The sequence below is a fragment of the Chlorocebus sabaeus genome, chromosome 19 (genome assembly GCF_047675955.1).
Source record: "Chlorocebus sabaeus isolate Y175 chromosome 19, mChlSab1.0.hap1, whole genome shotgun sequence".
In the NCBI taxonomy this organism is placed as follows: Eukaryota; Metazoa; Chordata; class Mammalia; order Primates; family Cercopithecidae; genus Chlorocebus; species Chlorocebus sabaeus.
This window is the reverse complement of record NC_132922.1, coordinates 7,943,728-7,957,008: the sequence shown is the minus strand read 5'-3', so window position 1 is coordinate 7,957,008 and position 13,281 is coordinate 7,943,728. Positions and strand designations below refer to the sequence as shown.

General features: G+C 48.5%; 1 protein-coding gene and 1 pseudogene across 1 annotated transcript in view; both read right to left on the bottom strand.

Annotated features, from left to right (window-relative positions):
• ARFGAP3 (ARF GTPase activating protein 3) overlaps positions 1-9,777 on the bottom strand; it is a 63,042-nt gene extending 53,265 nt beyond the window's left edge. The window contains exon 1 of the mRNA XM_007975994.3: positions 9,597-9,777. Within this exon, the coding sequence (XP_007974185.3) occupies positions 9,597-9,668 (72 nt within the window). The 5' untranslated portion in view covers positions 9,669-9,777. The remainder of the gene's footprint in view (positions 1-9,596) is intronic.
• Positions 4,347-9,221, bottom strand: LOC119627134 (cytochrome c oxidase assembly factor 1 homolog pseudogene; annotated as a pseudogene).
• Positions 9,778-13,281: the final 3,504 nt, after the last annotated feature.

Below are 13,281 nucleotides of genomic sequence, written 5' to 3'. Positions count from 1 at the left end.
AAGATTTATATAGTATATTACACATTATTATATTTATTTATTTATTTTTATTTATTTATTTATTTTTTTGAGATGGAATCTCGCTCTGTCGCCCAGGCTGGAGTGCAGCAGCACGATTTCGGCTCACTGCAACCTCTGCCTCCCAGGTTCGTGCCATTCTCCTGCCTCAGCCTCCTGAGTAGCTAAGACTACAGGCGCCCGCCATCACAACCAGCTAATTTTTTGTATATTTAGTAGATATGGAGTTTCACCGTGTTAGCCAGGATAGTCTCAATCTACCGATCTCATGATCTGCTCACCTCGGCCTCCCAAAGTGCTGGGATTACAGGCATGAGCCACCCCGCCTGGCCTATCATGTATATATTTTAAAAACGCACACTATACATAGTGAAGAGAATTTAGGTTTGTGTACCATCTCAAACATGCCTTATCCTTGAGGCTTCAGCAGGGATCCTACCAGTCATGTAAAGGAATGCTAGTGAGGGAACAGCCCTGCCTGGGAACACTCTAGCCCTACCATCCTTCCTGGCACTGGCTATACCAGATGGTAGGCTGTTGCACATATTTCTTCTCTCCCCAGCCCGAGGAAGAAGTTGTGGCAGCCAGACTCCAAGATGGCCCCAATGAAACCCACACCTCCTGGTATTCACGTCCTGTGTAATCTCCATCCTCACTTTACCAAGGTGATCTGTGTGTCTGTGTGTGTATGGCAGAAATGACCATGTCATTTTTGAGACAGGGTTACAAATGACACTATGGCTTTTTCTTCTCTTCCCCCACTCTCTTTTTCTCTCCCCCTGCTCCCTCCCCACCTTGGATCACAAGCTCTAGGGGAAGCCAGGTGCCATGTCTTGAGGACACTCAGCTAACTCTGTGGAGAGGGTGAAGTGCTGAGGAACTGAGGCCCTCTGTCCAACTGCCAGTCAGGAGAGGACGCCTGCAACCACCATGTAAGCTCCCAGGTGACCTCAGCCCTGGCCAACAGCTTGACTGCAGCCTCATGAAAGACCCCGGGTCAGAAGCAGCCAGCTAAGTCACCCCAAATTCCTGACCCTCAGAACTGTTGTTTTATATGCTAAGTTGGGGGCGATCTGATACGCAGCAATAGATAACTAATACAGAGAGAGATTCCTTTATGAAATGCTGTGCCCTTCTCTACCTCCACCACCTCACTCTGTCCAGGTCACTTTGATAACTCTTAGATGCATGTTCATAACCGAGGACTACGTCCCCTGCCCACTGAGGGCCCTGAGAGCTCTTACAGGGGTAAAATCTTTCCCTTTCGCCAATCTTTACGGCTTTTTTTTTTTTTTTTTTTTAAAGAGACAAGGTCTGGCTCTCACTTAGGCGGGAATGCAGTGGCATGGTCCTAGTTTGCTGCTTTATGGCTTTTCTTGGCTCTGTCACCAAGGCTGGAGTGCAGTGACATGGTCCTAGTTTGCTGCTTTATGGCTTTTCTTGGCTCTGTCACCAAGGCTGGAGTGCAGTGGCACAGTCCTAGCTCACTGCAGTCTCCAACTCTTGAGCTTGAGCCATCCTCCCACCTCAGCCTCCTAAGCAGTCAGGACAAGTATACGCCACCACGCCCAGCTAATTTTTTCTTTTTCTTTTGTAGAGACAGGGGTCTTGCTATGTTGCCTAAGCTGGTCTTGAACTCCTAGGCTCAAGCAATTTGGGCCCTCTCGGCCTCCCAAAATGCTAGGATTACAGGTGTGAGCCACCACGTCCGGCCCCTGTCATGTCACCTTGTTTTCCTGTCTACTAGCACAGAACCTGCACATGGTAAATGCACAATAAGTGTTTGCTGAATAGTTGTGTACTTTTAAATCTCACACACAGTCTGAAAAACAGGCTTACCCATGGTATGGTAAGCATTCAGTAAATATTTGTTAATCAAAAGAAAAACTTTAAAAACTTATTGCCAGCTCAAAAATTATTACTTGCCCCTTCAACACTGACACTGAAGCCCAACATTCTCCACCAACAGGAGCATAAAAGTACTTTAAAATACACAGTGCTAACTAGCAGAGTCACACATGGGAAGTGTGCTGAGCCCATAAAATACACAGTGCTTGCTGTGGAAAGCAGTATTTATAACTCATTAAACTCAGAATAGGAAAAAAAATCCTCCAATAGAATTGTTTTTAATCTTTCTGCAGGAAAAAAAAAATGTATTAGATAATTAGATATATAGGCTGGGTACAGTGGCTGACACCTGTAATCCTAGCACTTTGGGAGGCCAAGGCAGGTAGATTGTTTGAGTTCAGGAGTTTGAGACCAGCCTGGGCAACGTGGTGAAACCCTGCCTCTACCAAAAAAACAAAAAAAATTAGCCAGCGTGGTGGAACACGCCTGTAGTCCCAGCTACTCAGGAGTCTGAGGTGAGAGGATCGCTTGAGCCTGGGAGGCAGAGGATGCAACGAGCTGAGATCACTCCACTGCACTCCAGCCTCAGCAACAGTGAGACCTTGCTATAAAAAATTAAAAAAATTAAAAAATGTAAAAAAAGATAATTTATAGGCAGAACCACTTATGTGAAGGTTGTCCAACCTATCATTATCAAGCAAGATATGGCTTCTGGTCTTTTGAGGGCAATACAAGAGAGGAAACACGAGTGGGTTTTCTTTTTTTTTTTGAAACGGAGTCTCACTCTGTCGCCCAGGCTGGAGTGCAGTGGCTGGATCTCAGCTCACTGCAACCTCCGCCTCCCGGGTTTACGCCATTCTCCTGCCTCAGCCTCCCGAGTAGCTGGGACTACAGGCGCCGCCACCTCGCCCGGCTAGTTTTTTGTATTTTTAGTAGAGACGGGGTTTCACCGTGTTAGCCAGGATGGTCTCGATCTCCTGACCTCGTGATCCGCCCGTCTCGGCCTCCCAAAGTGCTGGGATTACAGGCTTGAGCCACCGCGCCCGGCCTACGAGAGGGTTTTCTAAAGCCCCTCACCACGATATGCTCACACTGATGGCACATTGAATAACGGGGGTGGAGTGACAACTGACACAAAAAGAGGCCAGGGGATTCACTTCGGTGTTTACTGATTACCTGCTGTATGTCAGACATGTGGCAGTTGATGAGGTATGAAAAAGTAGCAGCGCAAATACTAGGGGAACCCCTACTGGTGCCAGTCTTTAAAGAGCTCACTGAGAAGTGGGGAAGACACGCAAATTCAAATGCCCTGTGGTGATGGCCATTAGGGGAACCCTCTTCTATGGGGCATCAAACAACATGACAGACTCTGCCAAAAGATGCTGTTCTTCCCCATCAGGCTGTTTGTAATTTCTTACCTAGTCACTCAACTACCAGTTGCTGTGCACTTACTGTCAAGTGTACCTGGCACATACCAAGTGGACATACCAGCATGGTTCAGGAAGTCTGCCCACATGGAGCCCACAGTCTAGCAGTCCAGTGGGCAAGACAATTGGTTACAAGATTGTTTCCTAGTAAGCAAGGACAGGATGCAAAGGGTTTTTGGTAGAGGTGATGGCAGAGATTTTGGGTACACAGCCCAGAGCGGGCCAAGTTTGAGAATCACTTCTAAGGTGGTCACCAGACTGGCTACAAGAAGAGAGCAGTGAGGTTCCTAATGAGAGAGGCAGCTTTGGCATCCTCCTGACCCATCACCTAAGCTAAGGGATTGCTAAAATGTAGCCCCATGAGGAGGGGCCACGTCTACCTTATTCACTTGAACTTGGCACCATGCCTGGCACAACACAGGTGCTCACTAAATGCAAATGCACATGGTGGAGCAGTTTGTAGGGGTAGAGGAGCTAACAAGTGGAGACTAGGACATGTGGAGGTCAGAAGTGGTGAGAAATACAGGTCTGGCTCCCATAAATGCTGCCTTGATCCTCCTGCTATAACAGGAGGCTATGCTTTGGAAGCAGGGACTGTGCTTTGATTTGATATGCAATCCCAAACCAAAGTCAAGATGTGGCTTTTGAAGCAGAACATCAGTTCTTATGGTGATGAATAAGAAATAGCTTTTGACTGACAATTTGTTTTGCCTAATGATGAGAATAATTAGTATACAAATAGTAACAGCTAATACTGAGTGTTTAAGTCAGGCACTATTGTTGGCACTTTAGCCAGTTTCATCTTCCTAACAACTCTTTCGTTAGTAGGGTTACCAGTAGAAGGTACTATTGTCATCCCCATCGGGGCCAGCTTCCTGGTCATGTGTGTGATCTATGCAGTCGCAGAGGGCCCCACACTTAGAAGAAAAGAGCGTGTAATTGGCTTAATGCTCTGCTGTCTCATATTGAAATTTTTTTTTTTTTTTTTTTTTTTTTAGACAGGGTCTCACGCTGTTACCCATGCTAGAGTATATGGTATGATCTTGACTCACTTCAACCTCTGCCTCCTGAGCTCAGGCAATCCTCCCACCTCAGCCTCCTGAGCAGCTGGGACCACAGGCATGCACCACCATGCATGGCTAATTTTATTTTTTTTGGTAGAGATGGGATTTCACCATGTTGCTCAGGCTGGTGTCAAACTCCTGAGCTCAAGCTATTTGTCCACCTTGGCCTCCCAAAGTGCTCGGAATACAGGCGCCACTGCACCCAGCCTCATCTTGAAATTATTATTTTTTTAGATAGGGTCTTGCTCTGTCACCCAGGCTTGAGTGCAGTAGCATGATCTTGGTTCACTGCAACCTCCGCCTCCTGGGTTCAAGCAACTCTCCTGTTTCAGCCTCCCGATTAGTTGGGATTACAGGCACATGTCACCACGCCCGGCTAATTTTTTGTATTTTTAGTAGAGATAGGGTTTCACCATGTTGCCCAGGCTGGTCTCGAACTCCTGAGCTCAAATGATTCACCCACCTCAGCCTCCCAAAGTGCTAGGATTATAGGAGTGAGCGACTGTATTGGTGGAAACTTTTTTTTTTTTTTTTTGAGACGGAGACTCGCTCTGTCACCCATGCTGGAGTACAGTGGCCAGATCTCAGCTTACTGCAACCTCTGCCTCCCAGGTTTACGCCATTCTCCTGCCTCGGCCTCCCGAGTAGCTGGGACTACAGGCGCCCGCCACCTCGCCCAGCTAGTTTTTTTGTATTTTTTAGTAGAGACGGGGTTTTACCGTGTTAGCCAGGATGGTCTCGATCTCCTGACCTCGTGATCCGCCTGTCTCGGCCTCCCAAAGTGCTGGGATTACAGGCTTGAGCCACCGCGCCTGGCCCGAAACTCTTAATACTGTTCAAACAAGGGCCCTGCATTTTCATTTTGTACATTTTACAAATTATGTAGCTAGTCTTGATCTCCATTTTATTTATTTTTTATTTTTATTTTATTTTATTTTATTTGTGTGTGTGTGTGAGATGGAGTTGCTCTCTGTCGCCCAGGCTGGAGTGCAGTGGTACGATCTGGCTCACTGCAACTTCTGCCTCCCGGGTTCAAGCGATTCTCCTGCCTCAGCCTCCCAAACAGCTGGGATTACAGGCATGTGCCATCATGCCCAGCTAATTTTTGTATTTTTGTAGAGAAGGGGTTTCATCATATTAGCCAGGTTGGTCTTGAACTCTTGACCTCAGGTGATCCACCCACCTCAGCCTCCCAAGGTGCTGGGATTACAGGCGTGAGCCACCGAGCCTGGCCTATTTATTTGTTTTTTAAATCAAAGAACATTTTCTTAATTCTGATTCTTTTTATCATGTGCTTTCTTACACAAAGAATTTTCACATAAATTATCTTACAATAAGAGTTTCTTTCTGATTCAGTTTAAAAATGACAATAGCATTCGTTGTGCCCACGTAAGAATTATACCAAAATTACCATATGTCAGCATGTACAATCATCCCACTGGTGGCCGGAAAATTGGCTTAAGGGAGTGTCTGTCACTCAGACGAGCCATTACCCCTGGTGGGCACATGGTGGAGATGAGGGAAGGCCAGACTAGAAGAAAACTGGGTCTTTCGGATCGTCTCTACTTCTTTTTCACTTCTTCACCATTCTCCCCACTGAGCTTGAACATAGGAATCTGCTGGCAATCCTTGGGCTCTAGGAAGACCTCATCAAGGTGCCACCTCTGAAAGGTGCACTTCTGGATGAGCTGATGTGGAGACGGCTCTCTGACTTGGATCCAGAGCTAGGAATCTTCAACTTGGCATCAGCAATGTCCACGAAGTTGTGCTTGTTGGTGAGTTTGAGATAGTGAATGTTGAGAAGAGGGCCCAGAGCACCCTGTGCCTTGGGATGGCTATGCACCTGCTCCAAGGCCAACTGGTAACACGAAGCCCTGGAAAAGTCTTTTGTATGAGGTAATACACAAGGGCCAAGCCCCCAGTACCGAACACATTGCCGAAAAGGATACTTTTGCCACCTCACAGCACAACTCTCTTGAAAATCATCAAAGGCAAGTTGTTCTGTAAGCAACAGAAGCACCTTGCTGCAGAGAGCATGAGGAGTCCTTCCGGGCGTGGGATGGCGGCAGTAAATCTTGATCTCCATTTTAGAGAAAACTAAGGAATTACTGAATTAAGTATGACAGATAAGAAGTGGCCACTTCTTAGTAATTCCTTAGTGGAAATGTCCACAGTGGGGACTGGATCCCATGCAGTCTGTTTCCCGAGCCACTCTTCCCGCTCCACCACACTGTGCTTCAGAGCAGAAAACACACCACCTGCTGTCCTGCATCTGCCCTTCATCCATCCACGAGACTGTAAGCTCCCAGAGGACAGGAACATACCATCAGTGTATATACCTTTAATGCTATACACAGTGCCCAGCATACCATAGGGGCTTGAGGAATACTTGTTGAATGAATAACCCAATCTATATAAAAGTAAGGAATGGTATAGCAACAAAGAAGGATTTCACAAACTAGAAAATTGACCCTTGGCCAGGTGCAGTGGCTCACGCCTGTAATCTCAACACTTTGGAGGCTGAGGCAGGCGGATCACTTGAGGTCAGGAGTTTGAGGCCAGCCTGGCCAATATGGTGAAACTCCATTTCTACTAAAAATACAAAAATTAGCCATGCTTGATGGCACACGCCTGTGGTCCCAGCTACTCAGGAGGCTGATGCAAGAGAAACTCTTGAACCTGGGAGGAGGAAGTTGCAGTGTGCCAAGATGGCACCATGGCACTCCAGACTGGACAAGAAAGCTAGACTGTCTCAAAAAAAAAAAAAAAAAGAAAGAAAGAAAGAAAAAGAAAATTGACCCTCATGACCTTTCATCCAGAGTAAATCATCACACATGAGAGGAAGAAATTGGATACCACATTCTAAAAGTAAGCCAACTTGTTTTTCTTTGATTACCTTCCTGGCTCATGTACCTTAGAGTTCTCTTTTATAACCCCAATTTTAAAATGCTATTGTTGTCTTTTAGGTAAGGGTTTCAAACCAGTGATCAAATATAAGGTCTCAACCAAGAAATACAGCACATTACTGGAAAACATTACCAGAAAACATTTCTGACCACTGCTTTTATTAATCTTATTATAGAATATAAACTTTTTCATAGGTGTGTTCTTCATAATAAAAACAGTTGCCATTTATTGAAGACTATTATATGCAGTTCCTACTCTAAGTGTTTTCCTTGGATTATTCCAGTTAATCTTCACAATCACCCTCTGAATTAGGTCCAGTTCATGCCCCATTTTCAGATGAGGAAAAAAGAGACAAAGTGGTCAAGTAACCTGTCCAAGGGTGACATACCTAGAAAGTAGCAGTTTGGACCATACGAACCTGTCTCTCAAAAGACTCTTGATATAAAGACATTGACTTCTTATTTAAAATTATCTTTGAATTAAATCAAAGAGAATACATGTTGATGTTTCTGAGATAAAGGTGACAAAAAATATACCGTTTACACATTGCTAACCGCAGATCCTAATCTTGTCTAGTTATACAGGACCCACTCTTCATAAACACGTCAATATAAATTTAAAAATCAAGGCTGGGCGCGGTGGCTCACGCCTGTAATCCCAGCACTTTAGGAGGCCAAGGCGGGTGGATTACTTGAGGCCAGGAGTTTGAGACCAGACTGGCCGATATGGTGAAACCTCGTCTCTACTAAAAATACAAAAAGTAGCTGGGTGTAGTGGTGGATGCCTGTAATTCTGGCGACTCAGGAGGCTGCGGCTGAATTGCTTGAACCCAGGAGGCAGAGGTTGCAGTGAGCTGAGATCGCACCACTGCACTCCAGCCTGGGCGACAGAGCAAGGCTCTGTCTCAAAAAAATTAAAATTAAAACATTAAAAAAATAAAGAAAGAAAGAAAATTAAGGCCAGCATGGTGGCTCATGCCTATAATCCTAGCACTCTGGGAGGCCAAGGCAGGGAGAGGCAGGAGGACTGCTTGAGCCCTGGAATCTGAGACCAGCCTGGGCAACATAGCAAGATCCTGTCTCTTCAAAAATAAATAAATTAATTAATAATAAAAATTAGCTGGGCATGGTGATGCAGCCCTGTGGTCTCAGCCTTATCAGGAGGCTGGGAAGAAAGGATGGCTTGGGCTGGGTAGGTCAAGGCTGCAGTGAACTAGGATCAAGACACTTCACTTCACTGCAGCCTGGGTGACGGGGTGAGACCCTGTCTGTAAAAAAATAAATAAATAAAAATGTGAAAATCAAGAAAACAATGAAGAAATGGACACTGGAGAATTCCTGGAGCCTTTCTCTTAACTTTCCCACATCCATCAGACATCACCCCCAATAAACTGTTTCCTTCCTCACCTAGGCTGGAAAAAATATGGGCTCCCCTGTACCATCAAGACTTAAAACCAACAGAAACACTTATAACACTTTCTATGCCAGCATGTCGAGGTTCAGGACCATGCTCAGTAACAGCTGTTCCCTTCGGAAGTGACAGTGGGGACCAGACAAAACTCGTGTCACCGGAGGGGCGGGGAGAGTCCACGCTGACGCAACAGCCCTTTGCACTCTCCAGGTCCCTCTCCGACCCGACTTGTCACCTTAGCCCCCTGCGTCACCCCAACACCTCCAGCCAGCTGCGCAAAGCTGTAAAAGTTCCAGGGAGAGAACAGTCTCTGGAGACAAAAAAAAAGAAAACCCCCATCTCCAAAGAGAGCCGAGGGGAGGGAGGAGGCTGTGGTGAACCTCCCTGGCCAAAGCGACAAAAGCTGGAAGCCAGAGCGGAGACTACTCGGCAGCTTTATCAGAAGAGAAACTGAGGCAGGCACCGCAAGGCCCGAGGAGTCTAGCCGGCTCCAACAGGCGGGGTCGAGCTCCAGGGTGGCGCCGGGGGAGCCGCGCTTTCCCCGCATCCGGCGCCAGCAGCCGGGGTTTCTGAGCCGGGAGCCCCCTCCTCGCAGCGCCCCCAGGAAGACCCCGCCCCCGCTCAGAGCCCCAGGTGCTCGCCCCCCGTCCCAAGAGCTCGCTGGGGGGTGTGCCCGCGCCGCCGCCCCGGGAACGCTCCCTGGCCCGCGTGAGGACCCTCGCGCTCCGGTCTCCCGCCCGGGCCTCCCAGCTGCCCGGCCCCGCCCGCCCCGTCCCGGCCAGGCTGCCGCGGCCCCAGAGTGCGACGTGTCACAGGCCGCGCCGGCCCCGCCTCCCACGCCACGGCCACTGGCGCCCGCAGGGGCCGCCCGCCGGTTCCCGCAAGGATGCCAGACAGGCCCGCACTCGCTCACGGCCGCTACCTTGTTAGTGGGCACCGAGCGGAGGCGCTTGAAGATGGTCAAGATGTCCTGTTTGCTGGGGTCCCCCATCATCAGCTGAGAGCCGGGCACTGCTGGCCCAGCCAACTGGTAAGGACCGACGAAGAGCGGTTGCCGCCTCACCACGAGCGACGAGGCCGCGGGGGCGGTGCTGCGCGTGACGGTCAGGCTCCGCCCCAAGCCCCGCCCACGACTGGGCCCGCTCACCGCCGGGGCGCAGGCGCCGCTCGCTTTCCCTCCCCGCCCTCGCTTCAGCCGCGCGGCTGGCCAGACCCCGGACGCTGCACGCGCGTGCGCAGGAGGCTCGCGCGCCATTCGCGGCGCGGCTCCACGCCCCTAGCGCTGGGCGAAGCCGGTCCCGGGTGTGGCTGACTGCCACGCGCACTGCCATAGGATCCACCAACCTTTAATCTGGTCGATCGCCATTTCGCCTAACCGGCTGCTTCCATGGAAATATCAGAGGCAGGGGAAGGGGCCCACGCGCCATCTTTTGGCACGAGACGGATGGAGGGCTCGCGCGCCTTGACGCTGGACGTTAGCTGGTTGCCTTCCTTTTTTTTTTTTTGAGAGTCTCGCTCTGTCCCCCAGGCTGGAGTGCAGTGGCGCGATTGCGGCTCCCTGCAACCTCCGGCTCCCGGGTTCAAGCGATTCTCCTGCCTCAGCCTCCCCAGTAGCTAGGATTACAGGCGCCCACCACCACGCCCGGCTAATTTTTGTATTTTTAGTAGAGACGGGGGTTTCACCATGTTGCCCAGGCTGGTCTCTAACTCCTGACTTCAGGTGATTCACCCACCTCGGACTTCCAAAGTGCTGGGATTACAGACGTGAGCCACCGCGCCTGACTCTCTTTGTTCTTGCCCTCAGCTCACTCCAGGCCCTGGGTGGAAAGCTTTCTTTGCCTGGAAACTGGCTTTCTGAAACCAAGGGTTTTTGTGTCACGTTCATGGAGAGGTAGCGGTGCGGTTGAGGCAGAAGTGCTCAGTCAGAACTAATGAGTCCAGATGAGAAGCTTGACTTTTAACCCCAGCCCTCGGGGCTGCCCCCTACTCTCTGGGAAACAATTCCGGCCAGAAGAGTTTACACTCAACAGAAGGTGCCTCTGTCACCACAATGGGTGTGGAGCCACTGGGAAGAGGTTGGGTGATAGTGAGGAAGGATAGCAGGTTTTGGCATCAAAGACAGTACCTTGGCCTCAATCCCAGTTCAGCCGGCTGCTTCCTAGCTCTGTGGCCTTGGTCAAGACACTTACCTTCCCTAAAGCATGGTTTATTTGTAGGCTCAGTGGCTCATGCCTATGATCCCAGCACTTTGGGAGGCTGAGGTGGGAGGATCACTTTAGCTCAGGAGTTCAAGACCAGACTGGGCAATATGGTGAAACTCCGTCTCTACCAAAAAATGCAAAAATTAGCTGGGCATGCTGGCATGGACCTGTAGTCCTAGCTACTGGGGAGGCTGAGGTGGGAGGATCGCTTTAGCCCAGAAGGTCGAGGCTGCAGTGAGCCAAGATCGCGCCACTGCACTCCAGCAGGGGCGACAGAGCAAGACCCTGTCTCAAAAAAATAAAATAAAAGAAAGCATGGTTTATTCATCTGCACAAAGAAATTAAAGAATCAGTGCTGAGTAGCACAGGCAAGCAGCTTCCTAGGGCTGTCCTGAAGAGCCTTTGGTGGAGCCTTTCTACTGTTAGAAGTCAGGAAATGTACACTCCACCCGTCTGCTTAGATACCCTCAGGGGCAGTTGGGAGCTTGCAAACAAGGTAACTTATAAACCCAAAGCTGCAACTTTTCCAAGAAAGGGAAGTCGATTACCTTCCAGAAAAGTACATTACTTTTGCAGGCAGCTCTGACGGTTTGAAAGTTCTTCCTGTATTGAGTTGAAGTATAACACCTGTGCTTTGTGTCCACCAGGTCCTAGTTTGGCCTTATACAGAATACCTGGCATGTTTATGAGCAGCAGTCCTATCCCTGATGGGAATGGGAATGACGGTCCCATTTACTACTTGGAGCTGAAATCTTACTAAGTTCTATTAACAGAGTAGGGCAGTCTAGCCCGTTCTCCACCATAGAGATCCCTGAGGAGAGGAGAAAAAAAAGCAGTAAATTATAGACAGTATCTACATGAATAGGGGAGGAAGGGGTAGGAGGTACCATTTATACACTATGGTTGCTTAAGTGTTCTTCATAGAATTTAGCATCTAATACTATACTATATAATATTCTATCTCTCTGTATCTCGCTCTCAATTGAATACATACTTCTGGCCAGGTGTAGTGCCTCACACCTGTAATCCCAGCACTTTGGGAAGTTGAGGTGGGTGGATTATGAGGTCCAGAGTTTGAGACCAGCCTGACCAACATGGTGAAACCCCGTCTCTACTAAAAATACAAAAATTAGCCAGGCGTGGGGGTGGGCACCTGTAATCCCAAGTACTCAGGAGGCTGAAGCAGGAGAATCACTTGAACCTGAGAGGCAGAGGTTGCAGTGGGCCAAGAACACACCACTGCACTCCAGCCTAGGTGACAGAGCAAGACTCTGTCTCAAAAACAAAAACAAACAAAATATATATATATATATAGAAATCAAATCTGTTTTTTCTACTTTTTTTGTTTTTTGAGAAGGAGTCTCACTGGAGTGCAGTGGTGCGATCCTGGCTCACTGGATTCAACCTCTGCCTCCTGGATTCAAGCAATTCTCCTGCCTCATCCTCCCGAGTAGCTGGGATTACAGGCGCGTGCCACCACACTTGGCTAATTTTTGTATTTTTAGTAGAGACGGAGTTTCACCATGTTGTCCAGACTGGTCTCGAACTCCTGACCTCAGGTGGTGTGCCCACCTTGGCCTCCCAAAGAGCTGGGATTACAGGCGTGGGCCACTGCACCTGGCCAATACACTATAGTTGTCTTATCTGTCAGTTGCTTAAGTGTTCTTCATAGAACTTATTAGCATCTAATATTATAAAATATAATATTCTATCTATTTGTATCTGCCTCTCCTCAATTGAATATAAATTTCTTGAAATCAGATCTATTTTTTCTACTTTTTTTTTTTTTTTTTTTTTTTGAGACAGTCTTGCTTTGTCACCCAGGCTGGAGTGCAGTGGCGCAATCTCAGCTCACTGCAACCTCTGCCTTTTGGATTCAAGCAATTATGCTGCCTCAGTCTCCTGAGTAGCTGGAACTACAGGCGCCTGCCGCCACACCTGGCTAATTTTTGTATTTTTAGTAGAGACGGGGTTTTACCACGTTGGTCAGGCTGGTCTCAGACTCCTTCAAGTGAACCACCCACCTTGGCCTCCTAGTGTGCTGGGTTTACAGGTGTGAGCCACTGTGCTCAGCCTGTTTTTTCTACTTCTTTATCCCCAGCACCTAGAATGCCTGGCACATAGTATGCATTCAGTAAAGATTTGTGGAATGGGCTTAGAATGTAGAAAGCTACAAAGGCTATCACTCCCAATATCATAATGAGAAAAGCTGGATAATCTACCAAATTGTAATTTCTGCTGAACCCATCAGAAAGCTGAGGTTGCAAGGCAACCAAGTAACCTCAATGCCAAAGAGAGAGAGACAAGAGAAGCCTCTCCAAAGACAGAACACAAGAACGCCTTCACCTTTGGCAGAGCACAGGAGAAAGAGGTTACTGCCAAACTAGTTGGCAACAGGAAATCCGC